The following is a 15,899-nucleotide window of genomic DNA, read 5'->3' on the forward strand; positions in this document are numbered from 1 at the left end:
GGAAGGTTGATTGTTCAAGTCATATTTTAAGGGCATTGTCTCTTTCCTAAGAGTCCTAAAGTCTCCATTACTATTACGGTCTTTGCTTTCTGAGAAATTGAACCACCTACCAAGACTCTTTGACTGAATGCTTCTTGCCGTGCAATTCCCCCCCGGTTACTTGAGGCTTTGACAGATGACCAAGTAGTTAATAGAAATAAAATTCAAACAAGATAGCTAGAAGATTTTCTTACATGCCAAAACATATTGCTGATTATCTAGGTGTATTTTTAGGACCCCGAATTTTTCGGATGTAACCTCCTCAACATAGTGGTCAACTTCATAAAAGGAAAAAGTTCATTTGCGGTCTATATGCGCCGGACAAAATATAAGACCCAATAATGAAGGGTGACCATTAAATTTAAGTATTTAAGAACTTGAATTCATTATTTTTAGAAAATCTTCATTAGATGATTCTAAAATAGATCTTAAAATTATAGATAAAAAAATCCTTTATTGTATGCAAGACGATTTCCGATCCAGATTCTTTGATTTGGATAAGAATTGGTCAGAACCAATCATTCCAGGATGATATGGGTCGAGGCTCGATTCCCCCTAAAACCCCCCACTTACATATTTTTCTCCCTTTTTTGTTTTTTTTAAAGCTTATGTGATATTTGTTTAGGTACCCCTATATCCCCACATCATAAACCCCTATTTAAATTTTTTATTTTTTTTTAGATCACAGATTCGGGCAAATCCAGACTGATTTTTAGGTGAACAATCGTCCCCGCCAATGTAGGTTTTAAAACACTAACTACACTTATGGGAAATCATGTCCTTGATCGGTGTCCCAAAATACTCTAAGAAGGATTAAGTGGATGATATGCTCGTGCGGGAGTATAAAATCTTTTCTTTTGGCTAGATTATTTACATAGAAAGCACAGGGAAGTTTAACAAAATTGTTATTTAAGTTCCACGCATCTATCGAGCTTATGCCAATAACAACAAAATTAGTTAGACTTTTTTTGTAAAGAGGGTCCTACAAGTCACGTTAGGTGATTTGAATAGATTTATCAACCTCAATGTTGAATTTTAAACGGAGAAAAGGTCGAAATTAACCTATGTGTCCTAACATTTTCTACGTAACCTCTAAATGGCCTCTCATTTTCATTGTACTCTCAACTGATCATTTTATAGTACCCATGGACTAGGAGTGGTAGTCGGGTCGGGTCGGGTCGGGTCGACCTTTGGGTATGAATTTAGACCTAGGTGTGAACTCCATCGTAGAATTTAGACCTAGGTGTGAATTTAGACCTTATATGTGCGTGTGTGAGAAATGTACAAAAAAGGTCTAGAATTGACGAACGAATCCAACCCAACCTGACTAGCCAATTGGGGTTCTGGTCCAGCTTGGATCCAGTTGATTCGGGTCCCAGCCACCATCAACATGGCCTATTTATCGCCCCACCTTGGATGTTATTATTGCACTCAAAACCTTTTAAATTGTAGTGCACTATGATCATGTTCTATAGGGAAAATGCTTGAAATTTTTAAAAGAAATAACATGACTAAATACAGGGATTTGGGCATTATCATGTTTTCAAGTCGGTTCATTATTTTTTTAAGTAGTTCTACAAGAAAGAGCTCTCTTAATGTGGTAGAAATGGAAATCAAGATGTCACATTATTACATCCCGCCGCCTTATCCGACTAGGCTTAAAGTCCATTATTAAAAAAATGTAGGTAAGTTTTGTTTGGTTTTCTTGGGACAAATTTCAAGGCTATGGAGTCTTGACCTCCCTCAAACAAACCTATATATCAACCACCAAGCCAAAGTTTAAGCATAAAAAAAGGGGTAGTTCACCTTTCTTTGGTAAGCCAAAGTTTAAAAACCAAAAAAGACGGTTTAGCTTTCTTTGGTTTATGGGGATTTTAAGGATTCGAACCCTTGATTTCCCTCACCCAAAATGGCATAAAGGACAAAGTAATTTAAAGGGAAACATTAGGAGACACGCCAGGTAGGAGAGGAATTTTAAGCTGGTATAACTAGTATTTTAGTTGCAATTTACTTTTACAATCAAGCATGATCACATATATAGCCAGAGCTCAAGTCATTTTTTGTCTCATATTTGGTGAATGCATGAAATGTTCAATTTGGTAATGTTAATAATTGAATCATGAATGTGGTTTTGGTGAGTCAGCTATTGCACCCAATTCAAGTGGTCTTCTTCCAAAATATGATTTTTTGTCTAAAATTTAACAAATGGATAATTTCTACATTTTGAACTATTTATTTTAATTCTTTGAAAAATTCTATTTTGACAGGTTTGAATTTTAAATTTTTTTTTCCTATTTCCCAATTCATAATCATAGTAGTCAAGATTATTGCCCTATAAGATTTTAAGAATCTGTCTTTAAAATGTATTTTATTGAAGAAAATTGCTTCATGCAGGCTGGACCACATTTCTACGTTACGCAGTCCAGAGGTATGAAGCATCAATCTTAAAGATGGATGCAAATAGGTGGTCCATGTAAAAACAATTGTAGCTAAGGGTCCACATGTTTTTTAATATAATTATTATTTTTAGTTTTCAATTTATTTATTTTTATATTCATGATCTCTACGTTAAAGATTATATATTCTCTAAAAATTAAGATCAAATTATATTTAAAAATATATTTATTGTCAAGCCCGAATTTTTACAATACGTGGGCTGGCCAGAAAGAAACCGTGTCCTTTTAAATATATTTTACTGGCGCCATTTAGAGTTCCGAACACCATACTTTCGAAAAGGGTAACTTCTGGTATTCTTGAGGAGCACTAAAAGTGGTGCACCACAATTACTAACAATATCGGTCTCCTTGCCTAAAAAACAATCTCCCAAGAAAAAAAAAGAAAAACTTTAAGAAAGGAAGAAATAAAAAATTTGATTTCAGAAATAAAGATTACTAGCCTCATTAAAACCAAACTTTAACAACTCATTTAATAGATAGTGAATCAAAAGGATTTGGTGGTCCAAATCAAATTTTATTCATAAAATCACCGTCTGAATGCTATTTGATAGGTTTTTATAAGGGTTTTTCTAAGGTCAACACACCATGAAATCCTATAAGTTACATATAAAAAGATGGGCGAATAACTAAAATTACTTTAGCTGCCTGTTTCTTTATTCTATTATTATAAAATAAATAAAGGTATTTTTATCATGGGAAAAGTTTATATAAGATTACAACCTTAAAATGTAAAGTTTATATAAGGTTACAACCTTAAAATGTAGAATCATAGATGCACCTGAAAAATCTATCGGAAACATTGCTTTAACGTTGAAAAAGCCCTCTAATCGATCATCTCGACATTGAGATGTATGGATATGAATTTTTTTTTTTGAGTCCTGGAAATAGCGCATCTTGCAACACAATATCTAAACCGTCAATTTTTAAGCTTTTTATATACTTATAGATCTACTTGAATTTAACCATTTTTTAAATTTAAAATTTTCTAATTAAGTGTGAAAAAAGATTTTAAGATAATACTAAGCATTTTTTATAATAAAATTACATGTTATGATAAATTTTTAAGGTACAACTTAATTGGATTTGTTTAAGGTTGCAACCTTATAGAAACCGTACCCTTTTATCTTTAGCAAGGGTAGTTGTGATATTTGAATTAAACAACAAAGGATATACTTGTTATCTCTAGAAGGTCATAGAGAAAAGCATTTATATTAATGAAGTGCCTTGAACTTCACCGTCTTATCTTTTAGTGAAAATATCAACAATTTTCTTTCTAATAACAAAAATACCTTTAGCTTGTGAGCATTGAATATTAAAACGGATAACTATAGTCTACACCTATTTCTAAATGATGCAGCTTCTATAAGGCGTAGGCTTTATTAAAACAAAGTTGAGCCTAACCTCGAATCCTTGTCCACAAAGCATTTTGGGCATCAGAAATCTTCATGATGGTTTTTAATCAAATTCCAACGCTAAATATAAAAGTTAAAGCTAAAAAAATAGTACAAATCTTGCGAATCCATGAACATTTACTTTTAAGTAGAAATAGACAGTCTAGATAATTTGGTATAATATATATACTATATTTTAAAGGCTTGAAATCCCAATTTTTTCACATCCACGACGGTCAAGGCTGAGATGATTAATTTGAAGGTTTTTCAATGCCAACACTGTAATTGATGCTGAGTTTCGTGGTGAGTCTTTATTTATTTTGATAGGGCTGCAGTCCTATCAAAATATTTTTCCTTTCTAAATTTAACCTATAGGTTGTCATTGGTTGTTGACATTAGAAAAACCCATTTTTTTAATACCTCACTCCCTTCAAATTGATATTTTCAGGGTAGGACAACACCAATATGAACCACAATAGTTAACTTAGGAAAAGCGGCAATAACAATCATAACAATAAAGCCAAAAGCTTTTATACTCTCCCAAGAGCGTGCTATCCATTTACTCCCTTGTATAAAGCCCAGCCTAAGAGCAATTTTAAGATCCCAAAATTTGGGATTAACCTCTTCGACCCATATAGACTAACATCAAAAGAGAAAAAAAAAAAAATACAAAAATGTACTCTCTATGCACCTTAAAAAAAAAAAAAAGGAAATTTAAGGTCAACTAGAGGCTGTCCAATTTTTTGAGGTGAGATCTATGTTTTAGAAAATATAAATATTTTATTTTGAAAATAATACTCTAATGTTCCTTAAGTGGTTTTCAAAATTTCAAATTCAAACAAAATCTCTCAAGTATTTTTCCTGAGGGAGTAGATGCACAGTATGCTCCAGCAGAAGCATATAACAAATAAATAAGCACAAGAAAGAATTGATTTTAGGCGGCAATAAGACCATAAATTCTCAAAAAAAAAAGAGAAAGTTTTGTAGCTTCCCAATAACGTAGGTAAGCATTGCATGAAAGGCACATCCACCACCTATTTGAATTGATGCTAATTGACCATGAATTCCAAATTAAACACTCTAAATTCCATCAAATTTTACCTTTCTTTTGGTAGCTATCATGGTACGATTTGTTTGAAAAAATGCCCTAAGAAAGAACGGCGCTTGTGGCTCCATTTAAATAGTAATCCAAATTTGACCAGAAAACAAGACAATTTCTCCTATACTAGACGTAGTCATGCGTAGAATTTCACCTTGCATTGGACTTATTTCAGGAACTTTCAGTGGGCTTTCCTCTAGAGTTCAAGATGTTTGAAGAAGGAAAGCAAAAGTTATTGTTTTAAGATTGTAGACTGAGTCCTTCTAGAGTTTGGAAACATTCAAGAAACTTTGAAGATATAAATAAATATGATAGGGCATGTGAAAATGCTTGCGATGTTTTTCCATTTCAAAGTGAGGAAATATATTTTTTATCTTTTATTTAGGAGTTAGTGTTTCAGCTTGATTGATTAGTTGTTGACTAGGGTAAGTTCGATTCCAGAACTACCCTGATCTCCCCCAGGTAACAAAGAGTCTCTTTTTTTTTATTACTAGTCTTTGAATTTTATTTAAAGTAATAAATTTATGTGCCACTTAAATGTGGTCGCACAATTATTAGGCAATATGAGAAAAGGGATTAAATATCGGAAAATGGTTCGGTAGGGCACTACTACAAAACTAGGGCTGCATCTCTGCAAGTCATTCATTAATCTGTATAGTCCACGTCTCTTGCACTGGTGAATGAGAGAAACCGGGCCCCCAAAGGCCCGGTTACCACAATATTTTTTTAAATTTTCTTTTAGATTGCAATCTTAAACAATCCAATTAAGGCACATCTCAAAATTTTATCATAATATTTAATTTTGGTGTAAATGTTTTCTTAGGATTATTTGAAAATAGATTTTCATTTTTAATTATAAAATTTTAAACTTCAAAAATGGTTAAAATCAAGCAAATCTATAAACATATGAAAATCTTGAAAATTGATGGTTTAGATGATGCTTTGTAAGATGTACTATTTATGAAATTCAACATCTTATATATATATATATATATATATATATATATATATATATATATATATATATATTCATACATCTCGATGTTGAGATGATCAATTAGAGTGTTTTTCAATATTAAAACAATATTTTTTGATGGATTTTTGATGTGCATCTTTAATTCTACATTTAAAGGTTGCACCCTCATATAAACTTTTTTTTTTTCTCAAAACCATGTACTCTCCCACTAAAAGAACTCAATGCCCGGATGAAAAAACCCCTCACGAACTCAAAAAGAGAGAAAAACAATAAAGAAAGAGAGAGAGAGAAAGTAGGGAAGATGCATTATTATATCATTTTAATTGAAGTGAAATTTTAGGGTTTACATGATTTTAGTATGGTGCATGCAAATAAAATAACAAAAAGTATTTTGAAACCTAAAAATGACCTAACTACCCCTGCAGGAAGGCCCTGGTAGTTGAGTCATTTTTCACTTATCAAATTATTTTATAATATTTTATTTGGATTTGCCTTGATAAAATCTATAGGAGATTTTTCTTTTTATAAGGTTGACACCTTAAAAATGTAGAATTAAAGTGCACCTCTAAAATCTTTTAAAAATGGTTATTTTGATATTGGAAAAAGATCATTTTGACATCGAGATGTATAGATATGGAGAAAAAAAGAGATTTCAAGTCCTAAAAATAGTCTATTTTCTAACAAATTATCTAGACCATCTATTTTCACGATTTTTATGAATTTATAAAATGCTTAATTTGAATCATTTGGAGTTTAAAATTTTATAATTAGAGATAAAAAATATATTCCCGTACCGTCAAAAATATTTTCGACACTGTAATTGCAGATCATGATAAAGTTTGGAGGTGCATCTTACTTTGATTAAGGTTGCAATATTATGCAAACTACATCCAAAATCTACAGGAGCCCCAATTTTTGTGTTAATATGATTTTAATCAAAATTAAAAATATAATTCTTTCACAAAATATAGAATGTTCATTAGGCCCAGATTCAATCTAAGCCATGAGATGTTTACTAGCTAGTGGGTGTATGGTGTACATTATGGAGTGTCTCTTCTTTGGGTGGGTGCATCATGATCATCATAATCCGAGGAAGAGAGTGATTCAATGCTAGAGCCGTCGTCGTCGTCCTCAGATGCTGAGGAGCTCCGAGTTGGTGTGGTTGCTTCAGTAGGTAGGCCTTCCCTAGATACAACAATGCTCAAGGGGCTCTCCCCATTTGCTAGGGCAACATCTCTGTTGAGCTCCACTTCTTTTTCTCTCTTTCTTTGGGTAGAACTATGAAAGGAATGATCCCTCTCATTAAAGACTGTGGCTATGACCTTGATTTGTTGACATAGCCCTTGTTCATCTACTCCAAAGCGACTGTGATTCTTATTCCAAAAGCAAATTGAGAACCAAATTAGAGCTCCAATCGATGCAACCCCTACAATGAGGAAGAGGCCCCAAAAGCAATCAAGGCTAAGACCGCTTGAAGTAGCTGCAGATGAGGAGACTGGTTGTCTATCTTTTTTGCCAAACCAAGCCCGCTCTATGGCCTCTATCTTGTCTCCTTCAGTTATGTTGAGGACCGCGGTCGAAAGATCCGAAAGTAGCAAGGAGTTTTTGGGGAGGACCTATGTCACAGATGAAGAATGGTCAATCAATTAAAGGACGAAATGTAAAGATCATCGTTGTTAACACCAAACCGAATTGCTGGTCTGAGAAGTCGGACACCTGACCGGTACCTTGACCAGTCTTTTTCAAAGATAAAATTCGGATTAGGTTGAAAACCCTTAAAACTAATGATTAACTAGTTTTGGCCGGTCCGAACTAATCAGTTTTAATTGGTTTAACCAGCTAGAAACAATTGCAGAAGTTTTTTAATGCATTTCATATTTTAAAATTATTATATCTATTTTTATTTTATTTACTTTTTTTTCTAAAATCAAGCGTAACTAGTTTTACCAGAAGTTGGACTGATTTTAATGGATCAAACCCCTCACTAATTTGGTGGACGGTCCGTTCTTGTTAAGTTGGTAAATATGGTGTCCTGGAGTATGTATTAAATGACACAAATTGATAAGGTAATCTATTAGTTTTTTTCCCTATAAAATTGAATAATAAGACAATCTCCAACTAGAAACTTTTTAATTTAAACAACAAACAATTTCCAATTGGAAAAAATAATATTTGTAAGGCCTAAGCTTTATAAAAACAATGTAAAGCGCCACCTTGAATTCTTGTTTGGAAAGCACTTTGGACATCAGAAATCTCCATGATGTCTCTAAAATAACACCAACTATAGAAATTGAAACTCAAAAAATGATATAGATATCACAAATCTGTAAATAATTATTTTTAAGGTGTAATAGGTGACAATGTGTTACCCTACTATTTTAGGGCTTGAAATTTCAATAAATTTTTTTTTAATGACCATAATAGTGAAGGCCAAGATGATTGATTTGAAGATTTTCGGATGCCAAAACCACAATTCTCGATGAGTTCTGATTTGGGGCTTTGCTCGTTTTGAGTTCTGATGTGAGACTTTACATTCGAAAAGCCTAGAGTCAAGTATATTGCGACAGATTTCCCATTATTTGAAACTAAGGGCAAACCTTAAGATTTTCGCAGAAGCAAATCCATTCATTTCCTAATTACTATCTTACCATTACCAATATTCGTAGAAAAACCTTTTCCTTTGGAACATTACGCTATAATGTTTCACCACTTTGAAAAACAACATTTTCCTTTGGAAAACATCTTTTAGGTGGGCCAGATGCCCAAACTGTTCCATAGTAGTCTCCCTCTCTACAAAAGGAAAATTGTTTCTACAATATGCTGTCTAGAGGTAGAAATCACCTATCTTAAAAATGGATGCAAATAGGTGGTCCATCTAGAGACAAGTGTAACCAACGGTCCAAATATTTTTTTAATATAATTCTTATTTCTAATTTTCAATTCTCTCTCTCTCTATATATATATATATATATATATATATATATATATATATATATATATATTCATGATCTCTATGTTAAAGATACATATTCTCTAAAAATTAGGATCAAATTATATTTAGAAAATATATTTATTGCCAAACCTGTATTTCTACAATATGCGAACTTGTCGCATAGAAACCGTGCCCTCTATAAAATAAGTTTCCTGAAGAGAAAAAGATGATCCATTGCCACCTCCAATTAATAGCCTCCCCCTCGAATTGACTTGGATCCATAAAGGATCCAACTCTATTTCCACGCCAAAATCAGTTCTAAGTTGTCCATTTTGAGTAGACGTTAATGTCCAAGAATTTCAATCTATTTTTTGCTCAAATCAAATCTTAGGTGATTTATGAGGCTTTAGGTCCATCGCCCCTCCCTTGCAGTAAGGCACAGTAGAGATTAAAGTTCTAATAACATGAAAATTTGTTTAGTTAGCCCCACTTAAACAACTATCACTTGTGTCCTTTAAACAACTATGTTAGTATTACAGATCTGTGTGTCTGTCATTGTGCACATGGGTTTATGTCTAAGTGTGTCAGGTAGAGAGAGAGAGAGAGAGCTTACAAAGCCATAGCCCCCAGTTCTAAAAATTGGCCCAGCCATCGTGAATTTGTCATGATAGTGAGAAAGAAACACTTTGATTTTCGGGATCTCGTCGAAGATGGCAGCAACCCCACCACCAGAGCTTCCCATTGATAGGGCATTTGCATATTCATCGACAGTTCCACATGTTCTCAGTTTCGATTCGGGGAATCCCCACTTCAATAAAAGATCCTTAACAAAAGAATTACGTTGGTATCCCACATATTCATGTTTCTTAATCAATGATTGCACATCTGTAATGGTGGGCTGTAACTGCTCAACGGTGAGAATTGAGGCCAAATTAGCTGTATAATTATTACTTAGTATGAGCACGACGAATAGCCAAAGGATTATTACGAACCGTGACAAATTGTTTTGTATTTGATCACCTGCAGAACAACTTTAGAATGTTAAGAGACATTCAATTTATTCATTTTTTTTTTTGGATTAACTACGAAGATTATTTAGACGTGAAGTTTCCTTCTTCCTTTTGATTTATATATGGATTTCAGCTTATTCAAAATGATTCTTATCATGTGAAATGATGTTGGCATTTGCGTGTCCTTACCAAACTTAGGGTTGTCAACTTGAAAGGCCTGGGATAAGTCTGCCTAAGCCCAGCCACGTCCCTATAGGGCCGCCTCAAGCTTGACCTAGCTCTGACTGGGCCAAATGCGTGCTGTCCTAGGCCAGGGCTGGGCTTGGATATCAAGCAAAGTAAGGGAAAATACAGGGTTAGGCCTGCATTGGCCCTAGCTAGAGCCAGGCCCAGCCCAACCTAGCCCATCGGACATATACTTATGGAATAAGCACTAGGTTTTCAGAGCCAGGCTGACTGGGACGAGCTAGGTCGGCCGGCTCAGTGTCACTCCTAACAAAATCATACAAACGAAGTTGTATTAAAGGAGAATCTAAATAAGAGGAAGATAAAAGTTCATGGAGGGAGATTATGTAAAGTATGAAAGATGTTGAGCCACCCACACATCTTATCTGTAAATACAATTTCAGCAGCTTATTATATCATTGCAATATCACCTGTCGTAAACTTTTTCTAATGGGAATGGCCCAAATTGATATTCAACTTTTTTGTTTTTCTCAAGAGAGATCCTCCAAAACAAAATATGCGTAAACAATAAACCCCATGACAAATGTTCCCACTCTCTCCATTCTTTTCATGGGATAAGTTTTCAAATCTCTTCCAAAACAAGTTCTTTCACTAAAATATTCCGTCTTCCAAAATTGAAATAATGAATAAGGAGCACTTACGATGCGCGAAGACAAGCATCGAGAAGGAGAAATAGAGAGCGCTGCCCACTTGCTCCATTGGAGGCCCTCGAAAATCATCATTTATCCTGTGCTCCAAAAACCAAACCATGAATGCCTGAAAGAAGAAGAACCATGTGGTGGTCAGCAATAGCTCCCAAGTCAATGGTTTCAAGAACACCCATGCTCTACTTTTCTGCACTTTCTTCATGGGTACTATCATAGTCACCCCTGACTCTGTGTAAGGTGGCGTGAAGTCAACATAGTTTGATCTATTCGCAATGATGGTCACATCTCCCACCACTGCGTCATATTTCTGTTCCCAAACAACCAATATATGCATATAAATAAAAACAAAATTATGCTTAAAGGAAATAATCCATTATACTGTCACGCTACTTAAGACATGATTGCCTACATATGTCACATGAAATAACAATAACAAGGAAAAAAATATTTGGATGAAAATTCATGAATCACAACATAGGAAATTTGTAAAATCAAAATATGCCCTAAGAAAGCAAGTCTAAGAACAAAAAGATATGAAAGAAAACAAAAAGGAAGAGTTGTAACAAGGATGAAGATTACAAAGGGAAATTTTTTTTATCCAAACAGCCCAACAAATGAATTTCCTTATGTTTCAACGTTTGGGGTTGTCCACATAAGAAAAGTTTTGTGGCAAAAGGAGATAACTATATTAAATGGCCCTTAAAGAGCAATAGAAGTTTTGTAAAGAGATGGAGCTGACTAGTTAACTTAGGATGGTAGATAAAAATGCAAAGGATAAAAGCAAAAGCCTGTAAAATCTGCAGCACAAAAAAAAAAAAAAAGGCTAAATTAACTTGTTTAGGCTTTTCGGAACAAACTTGGTTCCAACCTTTGACCTCTCTCATCCAAACTGATGTGCCGATCACTAAGGCCAAGATAAAAGACCCCCCAAAAAAAGGTATACAAGCCAATTTTAATAGAAGAGCCATGCTTCGAAAGTACAAGTTTTGGTAAAGGTTTAGAAATAGTTTATGGTAAGCTCAGGATCGACAAATTCAATGTAAGTGTTGTTAGTTGCAACCTTACCATTGCCTTAAACCAACCAAGTTTGACTGCTTTCAGTACAGAAAGAGCCAACCAAGCAAGCCCTTATAGGTACGTGACCCACTTGTGCATTAATTAGGAAAAAGACGTTTACTTTCTAATTCATGGGATTAATTTTTATTCCTTTATTACAAATCTATACAATGTCAACCAGGCTTTCAGTGATAGGGTTCAGGCATTCTTAGGCAAACTAAGTTGACCGACTCAAGAATTAATTCATTCTATTTTTTTAAGTCCTACGTAAAATTACTTTAATCTTTTAAACCATTAAGAAATGATCAGTTACCTGCATAGGAAGGCAGGTCTGGCCCTACAAGCCACTTTGGGTGCTCTTTAGATCCCTAAAGCGGTCGGTTTCTTGTATTATCCAGCGACACCTTAAACTTAAATATTAGCCGACCCCAATTACTTAGGAAAAGGCTTTCATGATGATGACTTTAACTTAAACGTGATCCATAGAGCCAAATGATAATAGCATGAGCATGTTGATTTTCACTTTCTAACCAATGGGTTGAATCATGATTCGAGGAGAATAGCATCTACAGATCGATTGATGACTATTTTAGCTTTGTGCAAAAGGTACATCGTAGTCCAACCCATTGACCCGCATGAACATGATGTTCTCATGACCATATGGATCATATTTATATAATTCAACATTTCATATGGTCACCTTTAAGGTAAATTTGATAAACTAGTATTATTTGAACCTCAAATGTGTTACTTACCCCAAGAAAAACCTGATCGACCATGTCATTATATGTCCCTGCCATTTTACCGTCACCATCTTCAAAAGGAATAAACTCATAAGGCAAGGCATAGGGTAAAACATCCAAGACTGCACCAAAAACATCAATAGAAAAGCCTGTCACACTCAGTCTATTGTCACCTGGGTCCCTCTCCACATTAACAAATTCCTTAAATGCATATTTTACAGGAACACCAATCTTCATCTTAACTCCATTTGTTGGAATAACCCAACCTTTAGGTACAGCCGTTGATTCTCCCGGCCATATCACCGGTCTGAGATCGACCACACTAGCCGTGTAACCACTCTTCTTCTTTAGAGTTTCTTGGTTGAGGTCGGGTGAGAGGCCATATTTCGGTGACCAGAACCCAATTTCTCTGGTGCCTTTCCCTGCGATACTGATTATTTGAAAAGTGGAATCTTGGAGCTCTCCGTTAATGAAGTGGATATCGCCCGTTAAGCCGATGAATTGGGTGTCTAAGATGGCACTTAGGAGTTTTAGACCTACTGGAGAAATTCGTAGAGTCGAGAGATCAGTTGAATTTGTTGACGCTTTTCCGACAATTGGTTGCTGGAACCTGACGGCTCTTGTGCCTGATTTCTCAACTCCAAGAGCAAGAGCCCAAGTGGCATCATAGGCTCTTAAACCGAAAACATTCAACTCCGGGATTTCTATCTCATTTGGGTATTCGTCTTTATAATATTGCTTCCACCTAGCTGTGAAATTGGCCAAACGTTTAGTCTTTTCTATGTATGATTTCACCCCCAAAACCCCTTGCATTGAAGCTATGATCGAAGGGTCCATGGATTCCAAGAGACTAGATAGCCCATCAGTTATAATCCAAGCGTAGTCTTTGCTCAACATACCGAGTTGTTGAACCAGTAAAAATAAGCGAGAAGCTATAGGAGAAGACATATGGACTATGAAAACCCGAGTTTGCATAGTCATGAGTTTGTAGAGCTCCTCATTGATTAACTCATTTGAAGCCGAGGTAGGAAGAACAGTTCTATGTTGAAGGCGAGAGCCGACTTCTAAGAGGGCATCATTTAAATATGGAATGAATCCCTCTCCAAATTCGGTATCTTCATAAATGACTACAGCTTGCCTCCAACCATAGGCTTTGAAGAGAGCAGCGATGGGCTTGGCTTGCACCGAATCATTGAGAGTTGCTCTAACAAAGTAGGGAGTGCTGGTTGAGGAGAGAGAAGGAGAGGTTGCAGAGAAAGAGAGAATGGGAACTTGGGAGATGTTCGCCAGATCAACCGAAAATTTGGCCTCTGCTGATGTTAGTGGACCGATTATAGCTTGCACCTCCACATTCTTCATCAGGTCCAAAGCTGTAAAACATAAGAATCAAAGTTAAAAGATAAGTCAAGCTCAACATTCTATATTCGAAATCAAAGTACATATTGCTCCCAAATTGCCCCTTTCCCATCGTAACACAAGTCTATGTGATCTTATTTCTTTTTTTCTTTTTTTTCCCCTATTTTTGTGCGTGTTGTTTTTTTGGAGGTTTCTTTTTAGAGTAATTTACATTTGGGCCCTAAATGTTTTTCTAAAATATGAAATGCTCTATTTATAGGTGGAAATTACAAAGATCGGTTAAAATTGCCCCTTGATCTCAGGGCATCCTTAAATGGAATTTTCATTTTTTTTTAGTATTTTCATAGTAGGGCACATCCCTAAAGCTAGGGCCACTACCGTACTAATGAAAAACTAAAATTAAAATTCAAACCGAGGATGCTATCCTCAATCTCAGGGATAATTTTGAGAAAAACAAAAAAAAAAAGATGGTTGACCGACCTTCTTTGCAATTTCTGCCTATAAATGGACAATCACATGCATGAAAATGAAAGGAAAAAAGACATTTCACGCCTTAAAAATAGGCTGCACTGTAGCATATTTTTTGTGCAGTCTATTTTGAGGCAAATATGCACTATTTATGTCATGTTCCATTGCTACGGGTGGAGATAGATTCGCCATCACTAGGATTTTGGGTACCATAACTTCATTTTTTGGCGGGGTTATGAGGTGTGGCTGTACCAAATACCATAAAGTTGCAGCGCTACGCGATACTCATCAATAATTCAAAAGGATTGTTTACAAGAAAACCATTTATCTTTTGCACATGGAGGCCGCATTCATTCTTGTCCCTTAAATTTTCAAAATGGGTGGTTGCAAGAGTGTAATTGAATTGACACAAAGCTCCAAAAAAAAAAAAAGTCTCATACTATGTTACTTATCCCAGCCATCCAATTTGACATATAATGAGTGGAAATTATTATGACCTCCATATAAAATAGATAAATGGTCTTTTTGTAGACAATCCCTTGTTGAAATCGTAGTTAACCATTACAAAAAGAAGGGGGTATGCTTCGAATTATCATAAATATCCAAACACGTGAATTACTACCATGTGTGTGAGAGAGATAGAGAGTACCGGCTGAAGCAGCTTGGACAACATCTCCACCCGTATCTCTTGTAGAAAGAAGTAGTCTAGTGGTGTAGTTTGGGTTCTCTTTATAGAAATCTTGTACGGCCATGCTTATGCACATATTGCCCACTCTTCCCACCCATGAATCCATTGCTAAAACCACCCCCACCTTAACATTTGTTGATTGGGCCTTAGCACCTGCTACACTTAACCACAAACACACAAGAACACTTAATAGAGAACTATTGCATTTCATCTCTTCTTGCCTTTCCTCAAAGCCTAATCCCCCTTTCAATAGTGAGATATTAAAGTGGGTTAGATGAAGACATATAGAAGCAAAAACGTTGCAATACTTGCAACACATGAGGAATTTTGTTTCTCCACTTCATAATTTATAAGGGGATGTTGCCTTCCCTAAAAGCCCATTAGGAAACTCTCTCTAATTTCCCATCACTATTCTTTTCTTTGCTCTAGGAATCTTTTACAAGAATCTTGACCAAATACTTCATGCCTTCTTCCTCTCCATTTTCCCCTCTATGGCAGTTGGCCTTCTTGTTTGGGTTTAATTAGAAAACTTTTTTAAATCATATGCTCCTGAGGGAGCATATGGCCTATTTACGCCCTCGGGTAAAGCACTATCTAGAAGCACTTTTAGGAATAAAAAAATTGAGTATGTAACCTTATCCACCTTGGGAAAGGAGAAAATCATTCTGAGTGTCCTGCATAAACTTGCAAAAACATAAAATTTTAAGAATGAAAGGAGGCCATTTGATATCCTTGGACATATATTGAGATCCCAAAATACCCTAGATGGGGTTCTATTAAAAGAAGTCAATG

At 35.2% G+C, this 15,899-nt stretch overlaps 1 protein-coding gene across 1 annotated transcript; it reads right to left on the reverse strand.

Annotated features, from left to right (window-relative positions):
• Positions 1-6,982: 6,982 nt before the first annotated feature.
• Positions 6,983-15,213, reverse strand: LOC18435446 (glutamate receptor 2.7). Its single transcript, XM_020667964.2, has 5 exons — positions 15,069-15,213; positions 12,608-13,965; positions 10,791-11,103; positions 9,507-9,913; positions 6,983-7,577 (listed from the first exon to the last, which is right to left on the reverse strand). Exons 1-5 carry the CDS (start codon positions 15,211-15,213, stop codon positions 7,002-7,004), a joined length of 2,799 nt encoding a protein of 932 aa, XP_020523623.2. The 3' UTR covers positions 6,983-7,001.
• Positions 15,214-15,899: the final 686 nt, after the last annotated feature.

The sequence above is a fragment of the Amborella trichopoda genome, chromosome 12 (assembly GCF_054954075.1).
Source record: "Amborella trichopoda isolate Santa Cruz 75 chromosome 12, AtrichopodaSantaCruz75HAP2 v2.0, whole genome shotgun sequence".
Taxonomy (NCBI): Eukaryota; Viridiplantae; Streptophyta; class Magnoliopsida; order Amborellales; family Amborellaceae; genus Amborella; species Amborella trichopoda.